We start from the raw sequence: 24455 nt of genomic DNA, 5'->3' as shown, positions 1-24455 counted from the left end.
AAATTACGTAATAGTACTTTAAGTGCTGCCACATGTCTTTGTTCAGACATTCACACTAACATGCATAAATAGACTTATAATAATAAACACAAGACTTTGCCAGAGTTGCCATGCACACAGAAGGTGTGCATTAAGTTTGAACAAAGTGGGGAACTACTGCTTCTGAATGTTCAGACAAGTATATATGTCTAAAATTACAGACTTTTTGAATTTTATCCTTGGTATGTATGTGCACCTGCCAGCCTAGCAGTTTGAAAACATGCAAATGTGAGTAGATCAATAGGTACTGCTCTGGCGGGAAGGTAATGGCGCTCCATGCAGTCATGCTGGCCACATGACCTTGGAGGTATCTACGGACAACGCCAGCACTTCGGCTTAGAAATGGAGATGAGAACCAAACCCCAGAGTTGGACACAACTCGACTTAATGTCAGGGGAAAACCTTTACCTATATGTGTGTACACACAAATCGAAGAAGAAAAACAGCTTGGTTATTATATCAGTTCTCTACACATGGCCTTGTATAGTTCTGTCCTTTACATACGGGAACTAGCATGGGTCAAAGGGAGAAGAATCGGGGCTTGGTATCTGCTGAGGCTTGGCCCTCTGTGTATACCAAACTCCATAGGTACTCAACTCCTATTATATATGCACAGTAGCAGAGTAAAATGGTATCATTTATATAAAATATCCAGACAGATAGGAAGCTATGCCCAAAGAAAACAGAGAGGCTGGTGGTGACAATGGTGTCCTTCAGGCTGAAGGATGAGTGGGTGAATGGGTGGATGGAAAAATGGATAAATGTGTAGGAGTGGAAAGGAAAAGGAACAGAGCGTAAGTGCATAAAATTACTTGGCTTCAACTTAAGGAGAATCCAAATGACTTAACTTCCTTCTTGGCCACATGCAGTTGGAAAAATGCTACGATCACCCGGCTTTGGAAACAAATCAAAATGCAGCTGAGGTCTCAATCTGCTGAGGCACTCTTGAGGGCTCAGTTATCAGCAGAGAGTTTATGGCTGATGTTTTCAAATACAGTTGGACTCATGTCCATTGGGTGCTTGTGGTGAGGATAAGGATGATAAATGGAGGCTTAGTTGTTCCTAAAATCTTGAAGAGGTGGTTTATAATGGTCCTTGGCAATAGCTTTCCAGTCCTCTAGGTTTCCTGCTTGACCCTTGTGTTTCCTACTTGACGGCTGTCACAGGACTCAGGATTTACACTTATTTTGGACCATGCAAGACAACAAAAATGGATATAAGGAGCTCATGGTATATCATTATGTATGAAAACTGCCTTTGGGTTCAGTGGGTGTTTTACAAGGGAGTGAATATTTTCCTCTGGATACAAAGGTTGTCTGATCTCCAGAAAAACATTAGCAGCAAGATAAATTGCATCAAAAAGCACAGTATCTGGGTACTGTAGCCACTGAAACATGAAATGGGCAACAGGCTGGAGTAGAAAATCACGTTCGGAAACAATTACAAGGAACAGACTTGGAAACTGTGTGGACTGCAGGTTATTTTTGGAGTTTCACGAAGACTGACAAGTGTGAGGGACGCCCAAGAAGAAAGAACAATGTGTTCTTAGACCAAAGGCAGTTATAGACTTCTCAAAAAGAGTACAGAGGATTCAATGGAGCTGGATAGAATTAGGACATAACAGAACAAATGGAATCAAAAATTTGGCTTTGGAGACAGAAGAACTTCAAGGAGAATCCTTGCTGTGCTACTAAGTTAAAACTTCCTGGCTGTACAAACCAAATTATAATTAATTTCCAAATGTGTGAAACAGATGGCATTCTCACTATGGTGGGAATACTGCAGAATTAGACTGTATTTCTTGCCAAGGCTCTGTATTGGCTAGTTAGTTACTTGTTTTTACCTGTTTCATTAGTTCTGTGAAAGTGTCTCCCGTTAATTTTATCAGTGAAAAAATCCAGTACCAGAGAGGTACTATTGTTCTGGGCCTTTAAGGCCTGCCACCACTCCAAGCAGCTACACGGAGCAAGCTCAAGAGGGAAGTGCCATTTATTTATTGTTTATTTACTACATTTATATCTGCTCTTCTCACCCTGAAGGGGACTCAGAGCAGCTTACAAATCAAATGTATATACAATATATTATTAGCATAGCATAATATAAGCATTAAATTACTATATTGTACTATATCATTATATGGTAATATTATTAGTAATATTACATATAAAATATAATATATAATTAATATTATTATATTATTAGTATAGTATTGTGAAACTTCATTAGATCCTGACAAATTTTAAAGCTTTAGGTAGCTTACAGAGAACTCTTTGATTCCGGCATACTTATTTAAAGCTAGATTTCACGCAAAATAAGTAAGACTCATTGACAGTTGTTTACAGTCCAGTTTCAAAAAAATCTATTGCAATTTATAATATGTGCATTAATACAGTTGGTTTCATACAAAATTGAAATAATCGCCAGATGAATGTGTAAGTAATTCACCCTCATTTCCATACTCTGTTCTGGCCTGGACAACATCATCTGCCTGTTGTTCATACAGTAGTGTTAGTCCATGACCACTTGGATAATGGAACATACCATGATGCATGTTTAATTTTTCAAGGTGAAACTGTGGTGGTCCTAATGGTCATTCCATAATAAGATTGTGGCTGTACTGATAGCAAAATATATTAGAGGAAAAACCTACTTAAGAAACTAATCAAATAAAGCTGTGACATATGAAGCCCTTAACGCATTGGGTTACCCATCAGTCTGCCTTCTGTCATGTGTCCAGCTGACTTTTGAGATCTTTCTTGGAGGCTTTATTGACTGTCACACAACCATTAGAATGTTGCCCTTTACATGGTTGCAAACATTCTGTCTCACATGTAGCTGTGTTGACTCTTAAACCACTCACGCAGGCCTTTCCTGGCCAATAACTGATACAGGTTGATCATCCCTTATCCAGAAATCCGAAATACTCCAAAATTGTGTACATGAGTAACTGAGATACTGATACTTTTGCTTTCTGATAGTTTGCTGTACATAGACTTTGTTTCATGCACAAAATTATTACACATATGGTATATAAAATGATGTTCACACTATATGAAACACCCATGAATTTCATGTTTAGAATTTGGCTCCATGTCCAAGATACCTTCTTGTGTGAATATAGATAAATACAGGCATTCCAAAGTCAAAAAGAAAGTCAGAAATTTAAAACACATCTGGTGCCAAGCATTTTGGATTAAGGATGTTCAAACTGTGTTGTCCTTGGTCTATTTGTATAGTGGCTGTTGATGTATTGATTGTAATTTCACATTATCACCGATGTTTTGAAGTTAAATACTTTAAATGTATTATACCAAGTAAAGTAAAAATTATAAATACAACAAATATGTAGCTTAACTGAATTAATTTTACTCACAAACTGCTTCTTATTCTAGGTCTTCGTGACAGAGTGTATAGTTTGCCAGACATCAACAGTAAGTTGTTTTTCAACAATAACAATAAACTCTGTAGAATGTATGAAACAAGTCTTTTGAGATCTGGGTCCCATTTGTTCAACCCCAATCCAGCATGCCAGACTCCTGATTGGATCCAACAGGAATACACACAAAGACCCCCTCGGCTGCCATGGATTTAGGGGGGAGTCCTCACCACCGGGAGGTGACGAACACAGTTTGACACACCTGGGCAGGCAACCTTTATGTGCTGCCTTCTGTGTCATGGCAGCACATACAATTTCCTCATTACTCTCACTCTGATGTCGGAGAGGGGAGAGAGAAAATCCCCATCCTCTCGCCACTCCCACCTTCTAGTGCTCCCAAAGTGCTCCCAAAGATGCGCTAGGTCTTATTTTCAGGGGATGTCTTATTTTTCCATGAAGAAGAATTCACATTTATTGTTGAACAACAAAATGAACATTTATTATATACTGTACAGTAGTTGTCATCATAAACCAGCATAACCAAACTGTGAATCCTATCAAGAATTTCTTATTACTACCAATATTTCCATGTACAAAACTTTATGGTACGTACATTTACCGATCCTGCATGCTCTGGTGTTCTGTTCATTGGGCATGCTTCCAAACAAAAACTTTGCTAGGTCTTACTTTCAGGGGAGGCCTTATATTTAGCAATTCAGCAAAACCTGTATTAGGTCTTATTTTCTGGGGATGTCCTATTTTAGGGGAAACAGGGTAATGTGGAAAAAGTAGGCACTGTTTCGTGACAGCAGGGGAATGCCACAACATATGGGACCTGGGGAGACAGGGTACTGTAGGATGGCAGTCAGAAACCAACCCAACTTTTCTATTTGCCCCTAAATTGAGGAAAAGGATCCAGGCCTTTCCCAACTATGTTAACATAGTGCAACACTGTATTAAATGGTTAATTCATGTCTGCCTAGACAGACAGAAAAAAATGATCTACTGTAGGAAGAAAGTGTTTTGCTGCTGCTGCTGTTGTTGTGTGCCTTCAAGTCATTTCCAACTTAGGACAGCACCAAGGCAACCCTATCATAGAGTTTTCTTGGCAACATTTGGCTGGGGAAGGGGGTTCCATTTGCCTCCCTCTGAGGCCCAGAGAATATCCAAGATACATGGTGAAGAAACTAATCAAAGCTAGAATGGTGATTTTTTTCTTCTTTGATTGGGCTCCAGTTTAATCCTGGCTATTTAAGTCATAACATTTGGGGGATGGGGCCAGAATGTCTGCATTTCTAATTAGAAGATAAAGCTGACATTGCTGGATAAAGATAATCTGTTAAAGTTCAGTACATTTTACAAGTTGAACCTATGCGATTAGAAGAAAGGATGACAGAAGTCAATATAACTTATGCCCAGAAAACTGCTTAAAATTGTAATTAAGCCTGAAGTACTAAATTGTGAAACATTATTAGCATCTTTCTTGGTTTTGGGTGTCTGTGTTTTATGTTTTAACTCTGGATATTTTAATGTATATTTGTAATGATATATTTGTAACAACAACTTCTTTATTTATAACCTTCCCTACATCCCCGAGGGAACTCAGGGCGGTTTCCAGCAAAGGATGGCAAACATACAATGCCATCAAAATACAAAATGAACAAATAGCCCCGTGAATAAAACATCTATGACCAATCATAACAACTCACAAAGTTTAAATAATTAAATAAAAATATAAATCTATTAAACCTGCAAAGTAACAAAACTAATCAGTTTATTTTTTAGTGCCCAATGGGTTTAACCCTTGTGTCAGCAGGATTGCTAACCTGAAGGTTGCATTACTGACCTGAAGGTTGCTGGTTCGAATCCGGGGAGAGCACAGATGAGCTCGCCATATGGGGACATGAGAGAAGCCTTCCATAAGGATAGTAAAACATCAAAACATCTGGACGTCCCCTGGGCAACGTCCTTGCAGACAGCCAATTCTCTCATCCTAGAAGCGACTTGCAGTTTCTCAAGTGGCTCCTGACACACACAAAAAAGTGCACTTGTAAGCCATCTTTCTCCCAGAGTGGGAACCAAGGGAGTATTATCTGGGAATTACTTAATGAACATTGTTGTGCATATTTGTAGTGATGCTTAACAACCATTGTTAAAAAATTAGAAAGTATTAATCTCAACCAAGGTTGTTAAGGATACTCACAGTCTTATTTGTTCTCTGCCCCCTGCAAGTTGTTTTGCCAAGTATGTTTTCATTCATAGGACCACTAACAGATATTTTCATGCAAACGTTCTGTGTTTTTTCTCAAAACAACTTGAGATGGGGAGACCCAAAATAAGAAAAATAATTTAAAATAATCATTTATAATTTCATCTAATAAAACTGAAAAAGTAAACTGTGTGAGCATTTACTTCCTTAATTCTACTTGGGTGCCTTGAAAAATTCTACTGCTTTTTTCCTTCTACAATTTCTATTTTTTTGTTCCTGACTTCTGCTTCCTAGCCATTCCTCATGTATGGCTGTATGGTCATCCTCACCCTGACTACTGGTTCCCGATCCCTTGATGAAATGTTCTGACTGTAACTATGTCTATTTTAATTGTTTTGCCTTGTTATGATGTGTTTATTATGTTTGCTGTGTAAGTTGTTCTATGTTGTTTTGACAATTGACTGTTTTTGCATACATGTTGGAAACCGCCCTGAGTCCTCTCGAGGAGATAGAGCAGTATATAAATAAAGTTGTTGCTGTTGTTGTTGTTGTTATAGTACATGTAGGGATGGAAATAATATTGACTGTTAAACAGCCTTTTCCCATCTGAAAAATGGGCTTCCACTTGGGAAATCTGGTCAGGAATTAACACAGAGTTAAGAATTTTGCACTATGTTTGGACACATTTCAGAGCATTTTAGGAAATGGTTTGGAACAAATGTATATGGGAGGGGCATTGTACAAAAATCATGGATTTTGTGTAGGTAAATGTTTTTCTTTCAGCTTCCCCACCTTCATTTCCAGAAACACATTTCTGGTGCAACATTAGTATGTGCAAGAAGTCTTTGGTTTTTTAAAAAAAAGTTAAAAATATTAGTCATTCATAAGTGCATGTGTCTTTCAGATGACTGCCATCTCTACAATGAAGAAGAAGAAGACAGTGGGGCTGATGAGGCCAATGATGTCCTAGATAGTGCTGAAGCTGAGCGCTGTGCTAGAGTAAGCATGCTGACCAAAAATATTTTTTCCTATATATTAATGATACATCTATACAGTTGCCCCCCCCCCCCCACATTTGCAGAAGTCAAGCTAGCTAAGGACAAGTTTATGAATAATCCAGAACATGAAAGCAAAAGCCATAAAAGTGGTGGGCCAATTGATAGGTTGATGAATGTAGATACATATCATTGAATCATGCTGCGTTACGATAAAGCACTATTTTCTCTACATCTGCAAAGAGGTATTTTATTGAATGTTGGTTTTGGATATACATCTTGTTTCCCATTGAGTCATTTTATCAGAAGCATAATAAGTACTGTAATTAGATGGCTTAGAACATGGTCTTTAGTTTAAAAACGAAATTTCTCACTGATACCTTAAACTCTCTGATTCATTCATTCATGGAATTACTGTACTGCCCAAGTTTGAAAACTTTGAGTAGTATACCAATGGATATCCAGACTCATACAATATAAGGACACTATATAAGATTTTTGAAATGTTGGAAGGTTAAAAGAGCAAAAAGAAAGAAAAAAAAAACCCTGAGCGTAAAAATTTTAACAACCAGAAATTGATATCTTGAACTTCAACCCTACCTTTCACTTTTTATATCAGGAGACTGAAATTTGAATAAGTTGTTGTTTCAAACTTGAAATGTTAAATTCTGAACCAGAATTCTTGTTGCTCCCTTTTGTTTCAGTTTTTGTGTGGCAACTAGGAGCTAAATTATTTTCATCGTCGCGCTTGTATATTTTCGATGTAAATGCATATACAATGCTTCTCAGCTGTTATAGTGGTTCATGAATGAGAAAAACAGCAAATACAGAAGAGTCTTGCTTATCCAACATAAACGGGCCGGCAGAACATTGTATAAGTGAAAATGTTGGATAAAACGGAGGGATTAGGGGAAAGCTTATTAAACATCAAATTACGATATGATTTTACAAATTAAGCACCAAAACATAATGTTTTACAACAAATCAACAGAAAAAGCAGTTCAATACATGGCAACGTTATGTAATAATTACTGTATTTACGAATTTAAAACCAAAACATCACAATGTATTGAAAACATTGACTACTAAAAATTGACTACAAATAAAGATATAATTGCATAAAATGAACTTACAATAACAATATTGTCGGAAGTTAAATCTGTAAAAAGTTCAGTCCTGTGAAGGTTTTTAAATAATCTGTGATCCTTGCCTGCCTAGAGAAACAGCTGTGGATCTGGATAGGAGGCAGTCTGCGTTAGATAACACTGAATGTTGGATGAGCGAAGGTTAGATAAGTGAGACTCTACTGTATCTAACTTGATGCCATAATTTTGAACACTTTCTGAAAATGTTTGCAGCCAGTTGTATTTATCATGAAATCTGGATGCTTTTCTTACACTCTGTGCTTTCAAAGATGCGCAGGACAAAGCGTCTGCTGTCTGTCCATCCCTTTGATTTTGAACTGGACTCAGAATATTCTGCTCAATCGCGCCGTCAGTCTGTGCAGCTCTCTCCGGGCTCTGGGAACGAAGGCCTCGAGGTATTGCTGGTGGTGTTTCCTTCTGCAGCTTTATTTAAGCCTTCGCACTTCTTCTCCTTTGCTTTTTCTTTTCAGAGCTTGGCATTTGCTAGCTTACTTTGTTGCGCAAGAATGTTTGACCCTTCATGAATATATTAACAAAAGCTAAGAAAGAGTCCAGCTAGTGAGAGAACAAGGGTACCATTAATTAATATAGACAATTATTGTTTGTACCTTATTACTTTCTGCCTTTTCCTCAATTTATTCCATTTGATTTGTGGATAACACTGCTCCAGTTATACATCCACATTTCACTGAAAACAGTAAAAATATCCAGAATTTTCAAGGGTGTTAAATTTTCAGAGCTAAATCTGAATCAAGATTGTATGAAAGGACTGATGAATCTAGAAGTTTCAGTTTTTCTGATGGTGTGGAGTTAGTGCACTTTGACCCCACTTTAAGTGAAATGGATCAGTGTTATGGAATACTGGGAACTGTAGTCTTACAAGGTTTCTCTGGCAGAGACTGCTGGTTCATTTCCAAAACTAGAAATCCGTCCCCTTCTACACTGCCATATAATCCTGTTCAAAGCAGATAATCAGGATTTTATATGGCAGTGTAGAAGGGACCTCCCAGGATTCCATAGCACTGAGCTATGGCAGTTAAAGTGTGGTCAAACTTTACTAATTCTACAAGGCAGATTTACCCTCCGTATCTCATTTTTCCTTTTTTGAATTGATTTTACCTTTTTTTTTTTTGCATGAGTTTACATTTTTTTTAAAAAAGAAACAAAATGTTTATACGTTGTAGACATTCCTCTTAATATATGGATTTTTATGCACAGTATGGCCTAATATACCCATTTCAGAGTTTTTTCTATAACAATGCATTTTTTTGCCATTTATTTTCATTAATATGTATTATATTTTATGTGGATGTTTTCTAAAAAGCACACACTGTACACAATTTTGATGGCAGAAAATATTGGCAGATACTTTGAGTAGATAAGTATATCTAGTTTTTTGTTTTTCTATTTACATATTTGTTGAGGAAGCTCAGATTTGTAAACCAACCTGTTCCCTATCTCATCCCTAATGTCAACAAAGGTTGGGTCCAGTGCCAATGCCCTCCTGCAAAATGTAACAATTATGACATAAGAAGCTTAATGTCTAGCAAGTGTGTTTACGTACCAAACCACAGAATTTAACATGGTTGCAATCATGCAGTGTGAGAAAACATGATGTTCCGCTATTGATGTACTTTTCCACAACTGTTTAAAATAAAATTCACTCTAGAAAAAAATTATTAATGAGTCTGGAAAGCTGTTGGTACTTTTGTATTGTCAAAGGTTTTCACGGCCAGGATCACTGGCATGCTGTGTGGTTTCCGGGCTATATTTCCGTGTTCTAGCAGTATTTTCCCCTGATGTTTCTCCTTTATCTGTGGCTGGCATCTTGGTACTTTTGCATCTGTGGCTGACATCTTGGTACTTCCATTAAAAAGTCTGTGGATGTTTTTATGAAGAGGATGAGAGCAAGTGAGTTAATGAACGACTTGCTTACCAATGCTGACAGATCTTCTCCCTTCTTAGACCTTTGAAGAATTTCCAGGGGCTGAGGAAGAGGCAACACAGAAGGAGTCAATGGTTGCTGAAGCTGACCTGGCTTCCATGTTCCACCACATCTTGCAGGAACAGGGGCAGAAGACATCTGCACCTGAGCAGGAATTCACTACAGAGGTCCGATTTACAGTGAACTCACATACTAAAAATCTGGAAAGGACCTCCAAGGCTGGTAGGTTGCCCTGACCTGATTACAGTTCATATTTAGCAAAACAATCAAAGGAACACTTTCATCTGTATTTTCTCAGAATAATTTATTTTAATTTTATATTTTATTTTATTATTATATGTTACATTTTATTTTATGTTATGCCACTTTTCTCCCAGAGCGGGACCTCGGGTGGCTTCCAAAAACAGTGCATTAAAAACATAAAACCACATAAAAGTGGACAAGAGCATGTGGCACGGAGGCTGCTCCCTTGAAGTCCTAAAGCCCTGTACTCTTGTGCCAGCACTCCCCCTGGTGTTAGCTCTTAACTCAAAATGCTTCTTTTATGTCAAAGCGAAATGGGCCAAGCGATGGTTGGCCCATTTGGTCTTAGGTTGGGATGCTCTTAAATCGAGGTTCCACAGTGTATCACAAACTTGGCCCTATCTGAGAAACCCCAACATTTGTTTCTTCCTTCCTTAGCATTCCTTAGACTTGTTCAAATTGCACTAGCTCTACCCATCCCCTTGCTGTTGCGTTTGGGAACCTGCCTCTACCTTATCATTTCTTGGCATCTAAACCCTTTTTTTGAATATTTTTAATTAAGACCTTTAACAACAAAAAGCACACAGAAAGAAAGAAAAAAAATGTTTATAAATACATAAACATAGATAATATGTAGGCAACAACTGCCCAACATACATCTCTACCAACAACTCTAAAACTACCGACATATACATAAATACATACAATAGTGGTTTTCCAGCTTCTCTTTTGTTGGTTTCTCAATAAATTTAATGTTTTTTCTTCCATTTTATATTCAGTAAATTATTTACTTCTACTGGTTTTAACATTTACAAGTGGATGTCCCAACATTTTATGTCTCCAAAGCTGTACGTAAAGTCTTTCCCTTTCTCTCCAACATATATGGATAAAATGGTTTCCATTCTTATGTTGCCACAGGATAGGAGCCGCAGTGGTGCAATGGGTTAAACCCTTGTGCTGGCTGAATTGATAACCTGAAGGTTGGGTTGCTGACCTGAAGGTTGCTGGTTCGAATCCGCTAGACAGGGTGAGCTCCTGTCTGTCAGCTCTAGCTTGCGAGGACATGAGAGAAGCCTCCCAGCTACCACATCCGGGCATCCCCTGGGCAACACCTCTGTAGATGGCCAATTCTTTCACACCAGAAGCAACTTGCAGTATGTTCTCAAGTCACTTCTGACAATATAAAAAAAAGTTTCAACAACATTCTTAATTTGTCCATTCCTATTATTTTCCACATTTTGACTGTCTGGTTATCTACAGTTGATAACTCTGTAATTTTTTTACTTTTGAACATATAAATTTTTTGCTGCTCTTCATATTTCCTACATTCATCTCCTGGGTTCCCTTTTTAACATTCAATAATCCTAACAATGTAAGTTCTGTCTTGATGTTGATTTACCCCATTAATTTATATCCAGATATTTTTGACCATTTTACAGGTCCACCACATATGGTAATAAGACCCGTCATGAACTTCACATTTCCAGCACTAATATCTGAATCATAACATTTGCTAAACAGATGGATTTTAATTTTTGTGGGAGCACAGTTTAAGGATTTTCAGCAGGTTCTGTTGTAAATGCTGCACATTGTTGCTAACAGATCCATGTAAATGGATGATCAGAAATGCTAAGGGGAGCCAATTTGGGAGCAGTGATATAGACAATTGGATTAGATGTCGTGCATCGTGTGTTACAACAAAGATACCCCTCTCTTGTCCTTATTTTTACATTATTTGCCAGAGGTATGGGTTTTGGTGACCTTTTCGTTGTTATCTTTTCTGCCAATACTTCTTATCCAATGAATTCAAGTCCAATTTCCCCAGAAGTTTGCAGTGTGTCATAGGGTTCAGTATCTTGCAGATTCTATAAATATCTAGCTAATGGGATTACTGGAAACAACATTATCCCTAATGTGCTTTCTCTCAACAAGGTAATGAAACTGGAAAGTGCAGGATGCAAAGATTAGGTACAGTACCTGAAATGCCTCAAATTTTGTTCAGTATGTTCTTAGTTTTTTTTAGCAAGATGCTAATGATTCTGGCAGATTTTAAACAGTGGCTAGACAAATATAGACAAAGCTCCAGACCTGGTGATCAAAGTACTTAACAAGCAATGGATCAAACACAGGTTTGATTATTCCACATTTCTAGAGTCATACCTCTATGGAGAACATCCTTTCCAGTCATGTCTGTAATTTTTGCCTGGATTACTACAGTACATCAAAACTGTAATATCTGAATCCCTCAAGATATGTAAAGTACCATAGGAGAGTAATTAAGTGAATTGGCTAAAGGTATTATCAAGGGATTATAACAGTGGCCCAAAGTAATTGAATGGGCTGATCACAGAAATGGATTTAAAACAATTTCATCTATGTTATTTTCATTTATTTATTTAAATTATGTCCTACCCAACACAGGACAATTTCAAGGTGATAAATAATAACAGAAGAGCCAGCATGATTTAGGCACACAAATCTAGGGATTTCTAGAGAAATAATAATAATAATAATAATAATAATAATAATAATAATAATAATAATAATAATAATTTCTTTGTGTCCCGCCCTATATCCCCAGGGGACTAAGTGTTAGCAGATTTTTAAATTTGCATTTTTCCACTTTTGCAGAGGTTCTGTACTTTTAACACTAGCAAATGTGGAGTGTCAATTGTAGATGTGATGACAGAGATCTGCAATTAGATGTCACATCTGTAAACATTTCTCTTAAAGCATGGTGGGATTTCTCATTCAGATTGGGACTATGGCACTGGGAGAGGCGATTCAACTGCTTTCTCATTGAAAGCCATCTACTATCCTAGAACACACACTTTATTTACTATGAAATGCATATTAGAGTTTCTTATTTGAGGAAACTACAGTTGGTGGTGAGGAGGGAGCAGTTTTTCTTACTCCCTTCCCTCAGTGCAGCATTCTCACTGATTATGTTGGTAACCATTTAGGAGTCCCCCCAGGGGTCAGAAAAGTGGGATGGAAGTGCAATATAGCCCGGTGGTGCAGCTGGTTAAACCGCTAAGCTGCTGAACTTGCTGACCGAAAGGTCGGCAGTTCGAATTTGAGGAGCAAAATGAGCTCCCGCTGTTAGTCCCAGCTTCTGCCAACCTAGTAGTTTGAAAACATGCAACTGTGAGTAGATCAATAGGTACCACTCCGGCAGGAAGGTAACGGCACTCCATGCAGTCATGTCGACCACATGACCATGGAGGTGTCTATGGATAATGTCAGCTCTTTGGCTTAGAAAGGGAGATGAGCACCAACCCACAGAGTCAGACACAAGTAGACTTAATGCCAGGGGAAAACCTTTACCTTTACCTAAGTTAAATAAATAAATAAATAAATAAATAAATAAATAAATAAATAATGCTGAGCCTGAAGCGAACCTTGTAATTCCTCCTTAGATACATTTAAAAATCATGGCTTTCCATTGCCCCATTTAGATTTCCTTCTGGACTGAAAAAGGAGCAAAGTCTTAGAGTGCATCTACACTGTAAAATTAATGCAGCTTGACACCCACTTTAACTGCCATAGCTCAATGCTATGGAATCAAAGCTTTCACAGACTTAGGCCAAAGAGTGTTAGTGCCTCTCCAAATTACAGTTCCAATGGCATTAAGCCATTCAGTTAAAGTGATGTCAACACCTATTCAATTCTACAGTGTAGATGCACCCTTAGTTGTATTGAATCAGTTCCTTTTGGTTCTACATGCTTTGTCTTGGGGTTTTGTATGTGTGTGTTTTTTTGTTTTGCTTAAAAAGCCCTTTTTAAAAAATTCAAAGTGAGTTGCGACACTTCTTCAACATTGTTTCACATCTCATATGAAGCTCAGCAATTGGCTGAACAATATGTTTCAGTGGTTTCTCTAATTGCCAAAACATTTTATTCCATTCTGTTTCATTCCCTCAAGTTGTCCTGAAATATGTGCTATTAGTTTTGAAGCCTGCAAACACTGCTGTGAATTTTGATCAATCCTTTTTGTTCCCAAAGGCAACCCATGGAATGAGCAGCAGCCATCCCAGTACTCTGGTGATATGGACACCTCTGATGAAGATGTGAAAGGAGCCCACAAGTCCCTTGCCTATCCTCCACACCACACAAAACGCAGGAGCCGGGCCTCATCCCAGGAGAACCTAAATCACTCTGGAAGTCAGGTAGACCAAAGACCAGGCATCCTACTACTGATGTGGGGCCACTCTTGTAATTTCCTAGTGAGTAAACTCAAGATCAGAGCTTTCTTATTAGGACACTGGAGATCAAACCAACCCCTTATAGGAGTTAAGAGACACATACATACGTTCTAATAACAAAATATATTGGGAGAAATGAAAATCTTTCATTTATATTTTAAAATATGCGATTTATTGCTTATTTCACATAAACTCTGAGGTTTCTTGTCACGTCATGCAACATGCCTACACACTGCAGCCCAAACACTAACATGTCACTATACACAGTTTGGAAAACTCTGCTCTAGATGTTTCACTCATGCAGTCCAGGCCAGTGTTTAGTCAAAGCAATGCTCTGTGGTGCTGGCCTCTTGCAGGTTTCCATGAAAACAAGAAACTGTTGTATAAGTGCAGAAGGAGCACTTATAAGGCACCAGTCCCAGTCACGCTGGGGAAATGAGGTTGCAGATAACACAAATTAGGTAGCCTAAAGCTCCTTCTGCACAGTCATATAATCCAATATCTCTCTGATCCCAGATTGTCTGCTTTGAACTGGATTATACTGCAGTGTAGACTCATACAATCCAGTTCAAAGCAGATAATCTGGAATCTGATACTGGATTATATGACAGTGTACATCCAGTCTAAGACAAACCAATACAAGTAATTGCTATGTTAGGGATGTCTTTTTGGTTAGGTCTCGTGTCTTGATAAGAAATGTTTAGTTTACACCACATAAGTAAAATGTGGTCCTAGGATGACATGCACCAATTTTCTATGCCATTTTGGTAGGTCTCAAACCTGCTTCCCAATTTTATGAATTTTATGGATTGCCCCTCTGAAGTCCCCCCCCCCCCCCCCCAAAGGTGCACTGACTCTCCTTGAACCATCTAGGACTAGCAAATCATTTCTGTGATACTTTAAACAGGGCACTCATTTTAAAAATAACTTCTTTATTTACTTCAGCTGCATCCTTAATAGCAAAGTATCTAGTGCCTAACTACATAGGAAAAAATACAATTTCAGGCTTCTCTCCTAACTAACAGTCAGCACAAACATATATATAAGTACTAGCTATGCCCGGCCACGCGTTGCTGTGGCGAAGTATGGTGGTATGGGAAATAAAGTATTGAGGTATTGGTGGTAGTTAAAGTAAAGGGTAAAGGTTTTCCCCTGACGGAGCTTAGCCTTCTAACTGGCAGCAACTGGATAAAAACAATTACAGTAGAGTCTCACTTATCCAACATAAATGGGCCAGCAGAATGTTGCATAAGCAGATATGTTGGATAATAAGGAGGGGTTAAGGAAAAGCCTATTAAACTTCAAATTAAGTTATGATTTTACAAATTAAGCACCAAAACATCATGTTATACAACACATTTGACAGAAAAAGTAGTTCAATACATAGTAATGCTATGTAGTATTTACTGTATTTACGAATTTAGCACCAAAATATCACAACATATTGAAAACATTGACTACAAAAATGCGTTGGATAATCCAGAACGTTGGATAAGCGAGTGTTGGATAAGTGAAACTCTACTGTATTCCTTTCCCTCTAATTAGGACTTTATTTTTCTTTTCTTTTTGTTGTATGAACGTAGAGGCATGGATGAGGGGTTGTGCTGCCAAGTTTAGTGTTTCTGGGATGTGTAGTTTTGTTGTTTTGTCCTAGGCCGAAATTTTATTACCCTTTTATAGATATATACATATATATAAACTGCATTATATGAGTATTCACTGACCATATATGGCAGTCTGGACCTTGATGTATTACTCATCGAACCAACAGTTTCAGTTGCACCTTACAGTTTGAACCAGTAGAGAGTATAAGGCCAGCACTGCTTTGCTAATCTCCAAGTGTTTGGTGATGGTTGACTTTGAAGCAAAGAGAACTAATTCCAGGGTCCTAATGTCAAGTCCCAGAATGTTGCAACATCACAGACTTAGAACACTATGGCTCAGCTATGTCTTTGCCAGTCCTGCAGATAGTGTTCTGTGCAGTTGCTGTCTAGCTGCAGATACACCAACAGTGTTTATCATAGAACTATCACTATTTAGATTTGATAAACAATATTTTCCTTAAAGTTATTCAAATTGTTTTTTTTCTCCTTTGGGGGAAAAGGATCAAATTGTCTCTTTTAAAAACTCAGATGTACAACTAATACATCATCATCATAAGTGAGCCTTCATGGACAAGTTTGGTTGTCTTTCAAAAGTAGTGTAATGGATTTGTTGTCTACAACACAAGTATGAGTGAAATCTCAGAATTAGGATCTGTATAAGGTTTCGTACAATATTTATTTGTTGGCCTCTGACACTAGCACAGTCTAATACTTTCCCACAGTTGTTTTCAAATGGGGAAGGCATAGGCAAACTATTGGGATCTTGAGACCAGTTCTTCTTACCCTTCAAACCCACTGAGGGTTTCAAAATGTAATTGTTTCATGCTTCTTTTAAACTCAAAAGTGAGTATACATTTCTATTTGGGGGGGAAGGGGGCTTTGGAAATGTCACACCCCCACAAACACATTAAAACAAGGCATCTCCATGCCCTAGGGATTTTCTTATTGTCTTATGATCTCTTTAATTTCCATGGGAAATTCCTGTTATTTTGATTTAGAAAGACAATAAAGACAAACCCTATTCTGAGGTCAAAAAATGGAAAGGAAAATTCAGTCTTCAACTTAGTGTCAAACAGAGTTTCCCAGCTGGGGCTAATGAAAGCTGAGGGTATGGAGTTTCATCTGGACTGTGATATGGGAACACTTGTTATGCCATGATCCCAGTTCTAATCCCTTTTTCCTCTTTGGAGTTTTATTTGAAAGGAAATTGACCAAACTTGTGTATCCCATATAATATATCCTTCTTTGGCTATAAATTCATTTGTGGAACAGAAATCCTGTTCTGTACTTCTGCTTCTCTTTTGCCAGGAATGGAGCACACAACCATCGGTTACTTTCAAACTGATTTTTTTTTGTACCAGCAAAAACTGAACAAAAAGAGCATTTTCCCTTTATAACTGAGAAACTCTCTGTAGCTTTCAAATTTTACTTCTTTGGCACTCCTTTTTAACCACCTTTCATTCATTTACAGACCCTCCCATCTTTCCAGAAGCCTATCGTTTTACAGTCTTTCTTTTGGCTTCCCTTAGTTATCTCTGTGCCACATAACAAGGCATCTCAAAATGAACGCCTTGCGTCTCAGATTATAAAATATTTTCAAGTTTCTGAGCTTTACCCAAAAATTAATTAATTAATTAATTAATTAATTAATGAAATATCTCTTTCTTCATACGTTCCCTCCTCAAGTCTCTCAGTAATACCAGGATTCGTTCACAGGGCGAGTCTATACTGGCTGGTAAATCCAGTGCCACTCTGGAGCAAAATTCTCCAAATGGTCATGCAGGTTGCCTCACACACCTTTCCAGATCCACTGCAGTGGTGGGATGGTATCTACACAGTCTTGCCGGACTGAAACCAAATCCATCACCTCGTCTCCTGTGTTTTGCAGTTACCAAACAGTTCCCAACAGCCTGCAGAGCTCCATGTGAACTTCTGGTCATCATGAGTTCCCCATTCAGACATTAGCAGAAGAGCCTGCATGACTACAAAGAAGCATGACTATAAATAGTTACGCTGCAGAAGAGATGCAAGACTGCAATCTGGGAAACCAGCTTGAAAGCATCTGGATAAGATTCCAGGGAGCAGGGACTCAAAAAGATCTCGTCATGAGTGTCTATTACAGACCTACGAGCCAGTCTGAAGAACTTGACAAAGCCTTCTGTTAACAATTGACCATACAGGCACAAAGAAGATATATAGTAGTCATGGGTGATTACAGCTATCCCGATATTTGCTGGAAAACAAACTCGGCCAAGAGTACAAAGTCCAACAAATTCCTTGCTTGCCTTGCAGACAGTTTTATGGTCTAGAAGGTAGAAGAAGCAACAAGGAGATCGGTTACTCTCAATCTCATCCTAACAAATATGGAGGATCTGATTAATGCAGTAAAAGTGGTCGAATCCTTAGGGGCAAGTGACCATGTGCTCCAGTGGTTTGCTATACAAAAGAAGGCCGAAACTAAGTCAAGTCAAATTCTCATCCTGGACTTCAGGAGAGCTGACTTCTGAAAAATGAAGAAAATACTGGGCGGCATTCCGTGGATACTAAAAGACAAGGGAGTTACAGATGGATGGGAGTTTTTCAAGAGTGAAATATTCAAGGCATAATTGCAAACAGTGTCAACTAAGAGAAAAAATAAGACAAGTGCAAAGAAGCCAGAATGGATGTCCCAAGAACATTTAATTGGGCTCACACTCAGAAGAGACATGCACAAGAAGTGGAAAAGGGGAGAAATCACCAAAGAATAACCAACTCCTGTAGAGAAAAGGTTTGCAAGGCTAAATTCCAAAATGGCTTCTTACTTCGGTAGAAAAAGAAAGAACAAAGAGGCAATAGGGCCTCTGAGAGGAGAAGATGGAGCAATGCTGACAGGGGATAGAAAAAGGGCAGAACTACTAAATACCTTCTTTGCCTCGGTCTTCTCACAAAAAGAAAGCCATCCTCAACCTCAGCAAAATGAAGTGGATGAAGGATTAGGGGAAATCCAACTCCAAATAGAGAAAGAAGTCCAGGAATACCTGGCTGCTCTAAACAAATTCAAGTCCCCAACTACATCCAAGAGTATTGGAAAGGAGATATCACCTGAATATTAGGAAGAACTTCCTAACTGTGAGAGCTGTTCAGCAATGGAACTCTCTGCCCCAGACTGTAGTGGAAGCTCCTTCTTTGGAGGCTTTTAAACAGAGGCTGGATGGCCATCTGTCGAGGATGCTTTGAATGCAATTTTCCTGCTTCTTGGCAGGGGGTTGGACTAAATGTCCACTGAGGTGTCTTTCAACTCTGTGATTGTATGAGTCAGCCAGGAGTTCATATGGAGCTCTGTGACCTGCTGGGAGCAGCAATAATTGCAATATAAACATGATCCATCCAATTCCCCCCCCCCCCCCGAAAATTTTCAGGTTAAAAAAAACCTGGTTTACTCATGAATTTTAACTGGTTAACCAAATCCCCATGCTAAGTCTATGAGATGCAAAAAATTAAGAGTCCCTCCAGGCACTATCTCAAGCAGATATTGACAGGCCTGTAGCCTGGGGCGGGGGTTAGGGGTTCACCCCCCCCCCCCATTTTTTTCTGGCTACGGACCTGCCTGTCACTAACTATTCATTCACCTGCTGAATGAAATGATTTTTCCTAGCCACTCTATAGCAAAATAAATATCAATCAATTAACTCTTTATACACAGGTTTGGAGCCTCTTAGAAAAAAATCATTGATTCAGCATAACGTACCTGTTTATCTTCCAAACGTAGCATTTGTAATGAAAAATGAACAATTATTTGTCCATTTTAAAATTACTTCTGGATTTTATCCAATCTGGTTTGTGGCCTGGTTTTGGCATGCAAACAACTGGGAAATGAATTGCGACAGGAACAGGGAAGTGCAACCTTCTTGAGGTTTTTTTTGTACAGCAGCCTACAATACCATCAACCATACCTTTTTCCCCTGAGATGCCTAGATAGAATAACATTGTCATTGCATTTCCAGGGCAAATTAAAGTAGGTAAAGGTAAAGGATTTCCCCTGATGTTAAGTCTAGTTGTGTCCTACTCTGGGAGTTGTCCGTAGACACCTCCTAAGACATGTGGCCGGCATGACTGCATGCAGCGCCATTACCTTCCCACCGGAGCGGTACCCATTGATCTACTCACATTCGTATATTTTCGAACTGCTAGGTTGGCAGAAGCTGGAGCTAACAGCAGGAGCTCACCCCGCTCCCTGGATTCGAACCGCCAACCTTTCGGTCAGTAAGTTCAGCAGCTCAGTGGTTTAACCCACTGCACCACCAGGGGCAGTGTGGGACTGCATTCCGAATTGCTCAGGACCATGTTTATTGAAAGCCCACCTGCACCCAGGCCCTAAAATGAGATGCAGAGGCATACATAGTGGATGTTGCTGTATTTTTGCTGTAATTTTCTCTGATAAAAAAGCTTCCTCAAATAAAATTTCTGTTGTACTGGAAGTACCTTCCAGTTGGTGAAGGAAGTATATAAATAAATTCAGCAAGCAAAGCCCCCTGATAGATATGTCCATATTCCTGTGGGCCTCCTCCACATTATCTGCATGTATAAATTGCATAGCAATTAAAATAGTCTTGAGGGTTATGCTGCAGCAATGACAAATATAAACAATTGTCATCCAAAACCCATTTATTCGGTTTATTGATTTTCTATCTTCTTTGCTTTCAACTAGACTGCCCCTGCCCTGGCTAACCTAGTACAGTATTTCAATACAGAACAGGTTCTGATGTTCATTAGAGTACATGGCCCCATCCCCACAAATACAACACACTAAGTGTGCAAAGACTTCTGTATGGTCTGGGCAGGGGGGCTGTCATGAAACTCCAGAGACTTTTGAAAACAACTGATGACACCAAAAAGTTAACTCAGGAAAAACAAAAGAGCGAGCACCTCTTCTGAAGCTCCATTCTAGAAGCCATTGGGCATCCTTCTAATAGTTAAAAATAGATGTGTCCAGATTTCTTCCGCAAGAAGTTATGGCAATGACTCACAGCATCCAGATATGAGACTACATTTTAAAAGTTATTTAGGCAAAAAAGAACAAACAAAGTTAATAGGTTGTGTTTTCACCATTAACATTCTAGTGAATGCTTCTAAAGCAAGGATGTGGCATTTTCCATTAGGGTTCGTGTGAGCCTTGTATCCATGTTGTAAATGTCAAGAAAGAAAAGGCTTTTGCCTGTATGCTTTAGCCAGTTTTCGTCATGTACTCATTAAGCCTCATAATTGGAGTTTATGAGGGAAGAACCAACCCTGTTTTAGCTACAGAAATACAGATATGAAGGTCTAATGAATTGGGCAGAGGTAAAGTGGTAATCCAGTTACTCTTGCAATAGAAGTGGCTCTGCCTTTGCAGTTTTTATTGACATTTAGTGTGGGTAACTGTATTATTGCCACCACACTCATAGTCTAGCTAAAGCACTTGGGGCGGTATTTGGCACTGGGTGTCCATATAACCCCCTTGACCGAAGGAAGATTTTCCAGTTTTGCATGGAAAAAGAGCCTCAGAGTTGGTTTCCTGCATGGTTTAGATCAGTGTTCAGAGCAGGATTTTAATGCCACAGGAAATTCCACTGTGCTACAATTTTTATTTCAAAGAAAAATAGGGGAAGAAGCCAGAGCTTTATGCAAAGTATCACAGTCCAGATAAAAGAAAAAAATTCATTCTAGAAAAACACAAAATAAAAAACACAGACATTTTAGATATATAAAAGTATCAAAGCTACACAGATACACCCTGTACACTAGAACTAAGCTACATTTATATATACACACATACAAATAATAATAACAACAACAACAATTTTATTTCTTACCCACCTCTCCTTGTGGCTCGAGGCAGTTAAAAACTCATACTCATTATATAAAAGACACATATTACAGTAGAGTCTCACTTATCCAACATAAATGGGCCGGCAGAATGTTGGATAAGCGAATACGTTGGATAATAAGGAGGCATTAAGGAAAAGCCTATTAAACATCAAATTAAGTTATGATTGTACAAATGAAGCACCAAAACATCATGTTAGACAACAAATTTGGCAGGAAAAGTAGTTCAATACGCAGTAATGCTATGTAGTAATTACTGTATTTATGAATTTAGCACCAAAATATCACGATATACTGAAAACATTGACTCCAAAAATGCGTTGGATAATCCAGAATGTTGGATAAGCGAGTGTTGGATAAGTGAAACTCTACTGTAAAATGTATTTCTGCCAAATACATATATTAAAATACACAGAACAATTATTACAAGACACAAGTTTAAAATCAATGATTAAAACTGACTGGTATCTATGTAAGTAGTCTGACAAAATATTGATAAATATTGATATATTTAATATTTAGAAAAAATTGAGAAAATAGCCATAGTTTCAGCAAGTTCAGTGAAATATTTGTCAAAATAAAATTTAGCCAATAGCCTCTCAGATAACTTATTTTTATAGCACATAGAATAATAGAATCATATAATAGTAGAGTTGAAAGAGACCTCACAGACCATCCAGGCCAACCCCCTGCCAAGAAGCAGGAAATTGCATTCAAAGCACCCCTGACAGATGGCCATCCAGCCTCTGCTTAAAAGCCTCCAAAGAAGGAGCCTCCACCACGGCCCGGGGGAGAGAGTTCCACTGCTGAACAGCTCTCACAGTGAGGAAGTTCTTCCTAATATTCAGGTGGAATCTCCTGCCCTGTAGTTTGAAGCCATTGTTCCGCATCCTAGTCTCCAGGGCAGCAGAAAACAAGCTTGCTCCCTCCTCCTTATGACTTCCCCTCACGTATTTATACATGGTTATCATGTCTCCTCTCAGCCTTCTCTTCTGCAGGCTAAACATGCCCAGTTCTTTAAGCCGCTCCTCATAGGGCTTGTTCTCCAGATCCTTGATCATTTTAGTCTCCCTCCTCTGGACTTATTCCAGCTTGTCAACATCTCCCTTGAATTGGGCACAGTACTCCAGGTGTGGTCTGTCCAAGGCAGAATAGAGGGGTAGCATGACTTCCCTGCATCTAGACACTAGACTCCTATTTATGCAGGCCAAAATTCCATTAGCTTTTTAAGCCATTGCATGACATTGTTCGCTCACGTTTAACTTGTTGTCCACAAGGATTCCAAGGTCTTTTTCACACGTACTGCTGTCGAGCCAGGCATCGTCCCCCATTCTGTATCTTTGCATTCCATTTTTCCTGCCGAAGTGAAGTATCATGCATTTGTCCCTGTTGAACTTCATTTTGTTAGTTTCGGCCCATCTCTCTAGTCTGTTAAGATTGTTTTGAATTCTGCTCGAATACATGAGTATTGTTCAATTTATTGGTTAGCATGTTTTACATTTTATGGCATTTTTAAAGATTATTTTGCCAGGATGATGTCTGCAGTATTTATGGCACCACAACAATGTTATCTGACTGTCATGAACCATAATACCAACAATCTGGAATTTATTTATTTTTGTTGTTTCACTTAGCAGGGCAGCAAAGCCTTTGCAAAGAAGTTTGTTCTTTTTCTGTTTATGTAGTTCAATTTAGAGCTATTAGTGTTTGCTGTCATCAACCTACTTCTGCACTTACTTTGTTTATCCAAAATGTTCAAGATCCTGTGTAAGAAGATCTGAAAAAGAGATTAGCCTCAGATCTTGAATGACTGTGGACTTAGAAATGTTAATGATTACCATGTTAAAATATAGTTGAACATCTCAACTTAATGGAATTGGTGTTGGTATCAGCAATTTACTAAACTGGTGCCAGTTGCCATTTTATTGGATTTTGCCTTCATAATTTACAATTTGATTTGATATCTGTTGTCTACATTCTGAGAAAGAGATGCATTCTGATTTACATATAACCAATACTTCATAAAATATCAGAAATATAGTTACATTTGTATAGCCTGTGAATTCAGTCCTTGAAAATAAATAACTTTATTGTTAACATTCTGGTGGCACAAGTCCATTAACTTGTTCTCCCCTTAATCACTTTTAAATATATGCTGCTCTGCACTTACTATGACACAAAATATTTATACGTATTCTGAAACAGAAATCTATATCTATATCATATTTACGCATACTATTCCTAAGTTGCTAGTATGTTCTCTCTTAAACATTTCCATAAAACACTGTAAATGACCAATTTCCTAATCAGGTTCATCAGTCGTCTATAATATGGACACCAGGTAGGTAATCAAAATGAACTTATACAATTGAAAAGTCCCCAAGGGATAAATAGTAGTCCTTTTTTTACTATTTCCCAGTGGTGTGGTAAGAATTAAGTTTCTGACCACCATGTTAAGAGGTTGAAATTATTGTTTCAGAATAATTTGGTATTAATGAAACCAGTAATTTCATTTGTGCATTTACAGTATTGGGTGTTTTACTATTTGTGACATGTAGTTGTATCAGAAAGCCAGCATTGCTTCTCCCATCTCCCAAATGGGGAATTATATCCCTAAAATATGAGCATTCACTGCCAAACTAGAATTTGAATTTGTTGAAAAGACTACCTGTTAGTTCATATGAGCAATTGTGCTGGGGGTAGAATATTTAAAAGATACAAAAAACAAAACAAAATTCAAATCTTTTTCTTTTTAATCTGCTATTCCATTAATCTTGTGAGACTTGTTTTACTATTTCCTAATAATTTAAAATTAGCATGCAGCTGCTTTTGTTGCTGGGTTGAAATTGG

General features: G+C 38.2%; 1 protein-coding gene across 2 annotated transcripts in view; it reads left to right on the top strand.

Annotated features, from left to right (window-relative positions):
- mlph (melanophilin) overlaps positions 1-24455 on the top strand; it is an 86594-nt gene that overhangs the window by 35781 nt on the left and 26358 nt on the right. For both annotated transcript variants that reach the window (XM_008114609.3, XM_008114600.3), the window contains exons 5-9: positions 3432-3470; positions 6529-6623; positions 8034-8159; positions 9730-9931; positions 13958-14121. In XM_008114609.3, the coding sequence (XP_008112816.1) occupies positions 3432-3470; positions 6529-6623; positions 8034-8159; positions 9730-9931; positions 13958-14121 (626 nt within the window). The remainder of the gene's footprint in view (positions 1-3431; positions 3471-6528; positions 6624-8033; positions 8160-9729; positions 9932-13957; positions 14122-24455) is intronic.

Source organism: Anolis carolinensis, chromosome 1, assembly GCF_035594765.1.
Source record: "Anolis carolinensis isolate JA03-04 chromosome 1, rAnoCar3.1.pri, whole genome shotgun sequence".
Taxonomy (NCBI): domain Eukaryota; kingdom Metazoa; phylum Chordata; class Lepidosauria; order Squamata; family Dactyloidae; genus Anolis; species Anolis carolinensis.
This window is presented reverse-complemented; position numbering and strand designations above follow the sequence as displayed.